Source organism: Branchiostoma floridae, chromosome 6, assembly GCF_000003815.2.
Source record: "Branchiostoma floridae strain S238N-H82 chromosome 6, Bfl_VNyyK, whole genome shotgun sequence".
Taxonomy (NCBI): Eukaryota; Metazoa; Chordata; class Leptocardii; order Amphioxiformes; family Branchiostomatidae; genus Branchiostoma; species Branchiostoma floridae.
This window is the reverse complement of record NC_049984.1, coordinates 1,577,826-1,580,306: the sequence shown is the minus strand read 5'-3', so window position 1 is coordinate 1,580,306 and position 2,481 is coordinate 1,577,826. Positions and strand designations below refer to the sequence as shown.

At 44.6% G+C, this 2,481-nt stretch overlaps 1 protein-coding gene across 3 annotated transcripts in view; it reads right to left on the bottom strand.

The window, feature by feature from the left end:
• Positions 1 to 2,481, bottom strand: part of LOC118417121 (kelch repeat and BTB domain-containing protein 8-like) — an 18,628-nt gene that overhangs the window by 4,734 nt on the left and 11,413 nt on the right. The window contains exon 1 of one of the 3 annotated variants that reach the window (XM_035822529.1): positions 413 to 600. The exons of the other annotated variants lie outside the window; for them this stretch is intronic. Coding sequence (XP_035678422.1) covers positions 413 to 519 — 107 coding nt within the window. The 5' untranslated portion in view covers positions 520 to 600. Of the gene's footprint in view, positions 1 to 412; positions 601 to 2,481 lie in introns of those variants that run through there. 3 annotated transcript variants of the gene reach the window in all.

The following is a 2,481-nucleotide window of genomic DNA, read 5'->3' as shown; positions in this document are numbered from 1 at the left end:
GGGGGGGGGGGGGCGATGCCCCCCCCAACAATTAATTTCCGCCGCCGCCACTGCCCCTCCCCCACCGATCTAACTTACCTTCTCTCTCCTACCTCCAGAACCACGTCAGTCAGCTCTGCCCCCCTCCCCACCGATCTAACTTACCTTCTCCCTCCCACCTCCAGAACCACGTCAGTCAGCTCTGCCCCCCTCCCCCACCGATCTAACTTACCTTCTCCCTCCCACCTCCAGAACCACGTCAGTCAGCTCTGCCCCCCTCCCCCACCAATCTAACTTACCTTCTCCCTCCCACCTCCAGAACCACGTCAGTCAGCTCTGCCCGCCTCCCCCACCGATCTAACTTACCTTCTCCCTCCCACCTCCAGAACCACGTCAGTCAGCTCTGCCCCCCTCCCCCACCGATCTAACTTACCTTCTCCCTCCCACCTCCAGAACCACGTCAGTCAGCTCTGCCCGCTCCCGCTGATTGTTCAGTTCACAAAGAACCTCACCGGAGTGCGCGGAGTTTGATACGTTCATGATAAGCACTGTTTAGAAGCCAAAATCGAAGAAGAAAATTTATGGTGTCGGTAGCGTGTCGGCGAAGCCTACTTTTTCAACTTTAACCCCTGAACTTTTGGCAGACACCTTATTACCCACACACTGACGTTATGTATACGTTTGTCGGTTACAGTGTAGGGCGTTTTGTATAAGTTTGCGGGGATTTCTCAAGTTTGGAATAGGATGTTCTTGGGTTAAACGTGTCTTTATCGTAGTTAACATCTGATATGGGGCGTTTCAAAACTGTTTCCGGTGACTATTAAGACCTAAACGTGTTAACGTTATTTCCGTGTTTCTTCGTTGTTTCTGCACCTATTAACGTCAGTATGCAGTATGCACCTTGAAACGCCCCATATCAGATGTTGGAAACATGCTCGTCCTGATGAGGAGTTCTTCTTCTTCTTTGAAATAAAGGACAAGGCGCCTCGCGGCACATCACGTCCTGACAGTTCCTGCTATTTTAGGCTTTAAAATCCCCGCTAACAAGGCCGACTAAAAGGTGTATTTGTTCGTCATACCGACAAACGCAGTATATATGCGAAGCTTCTCAGTTTTTCTTCAGGTCTTGTCACATATTGCTGCTGAATCGTGGATCAACATTTCCTTAATGTTTACAGTGTAAAGATACTGGCCAGAATCAAGGTACTCTTAGTCAAAGACACCATTGACAGGCATTGGAAGTGTATGTTTGTGATGCTCTTTACGTCAAAATGAAATGGTATTATCCAGTTCTAGCAGTAACATTCTTGTCACAGTGTGTATATATTTTTCAACTTCGTCAAACAAGCCTGTATGGAATGACTGTAATTGCAGGAAAGTATCAATGTATAATGCCTGCGTTTGTGCAACAAAATAGTTAGCTACAAGCTATTGAAATAATACCTGAAGTGACCTCACACACCTATGCTCTTTAGAACCAAAGGATGGAGCACTGTGCATAAGAATGTTGTGACAATCTCTACTCTGTCTTGCCATTGTTCACCATTTATGTATGCGTTTATATAATCATTCAAATCCTCTTCATTGCCAATCAGTTTGAAGACAGGTGCAAAAATGCTTGCGGCTTAAGAATGGTTATTTGTCAGTCTTAATTTTTTTGGAAGAATATAATGAGAAATGTTTATTGTATTGCTTAAAATGTTTCTTGTTATCTAATATTGTGATGTTTCACAGATATATATGTGTGTTACTAAATGGTAACTACAAACCGAGGAATCGCTCTCACTTGGTGACCTCTTGCCTTGCTAAACTGTCGCAAAAGCATCAAAGACACTTTTCACCATTTTGACTTTCTTTACAACAGAAATCATTGGTGAACATAGCGCCAATGCAGGTATTATTAGTAAAAGATTGAGACTAATGAGAGATTAATTAGTGAAGATATCGATGATTACACACCAATCAGACATATCAACAGTTGGGAGCTTACTTCCAACTAATAAATTGGCTAGAACCAATCAGTTTTATCTTCCGTGATTTGCTAGTGTTTCAGATGTTGCCTTCACCACTGTCCCTGTCATCGTCCCTGTAACTATTATCTGAGATTCCTCTTCTGGGTGGATCTGATCAAGAGAAAGTGTTTTCACTCTTCTCCACTGTCAGGAAGGTCATTCCTCAATATCCTGGTGCCTCAGATGTTGCTATTGTCACTTCCACTTCCATCATCCTCTTGCTCTGAGAGGTCATCTTCACTGTCACTGTCACCTGAGAACTCTTCTGCATGGTCGGAATGGTCCTTAAATACTTCTGTATCATCACGCCCTAGGCACTCTGGGACCATTCTTGCTGTCAGGCAGTGAACTTGAAGTTCCTGTCGGAAACCCATGGAACACAACCAGTGCGCCATGGGGGGAAAAACCAGACTGCTCTTGTGTACAGACAGCCAAGAGTCTGTCTCAGGCTGGTACTGGTTAATTTCAATACGAGGAAACCATTGTCTCA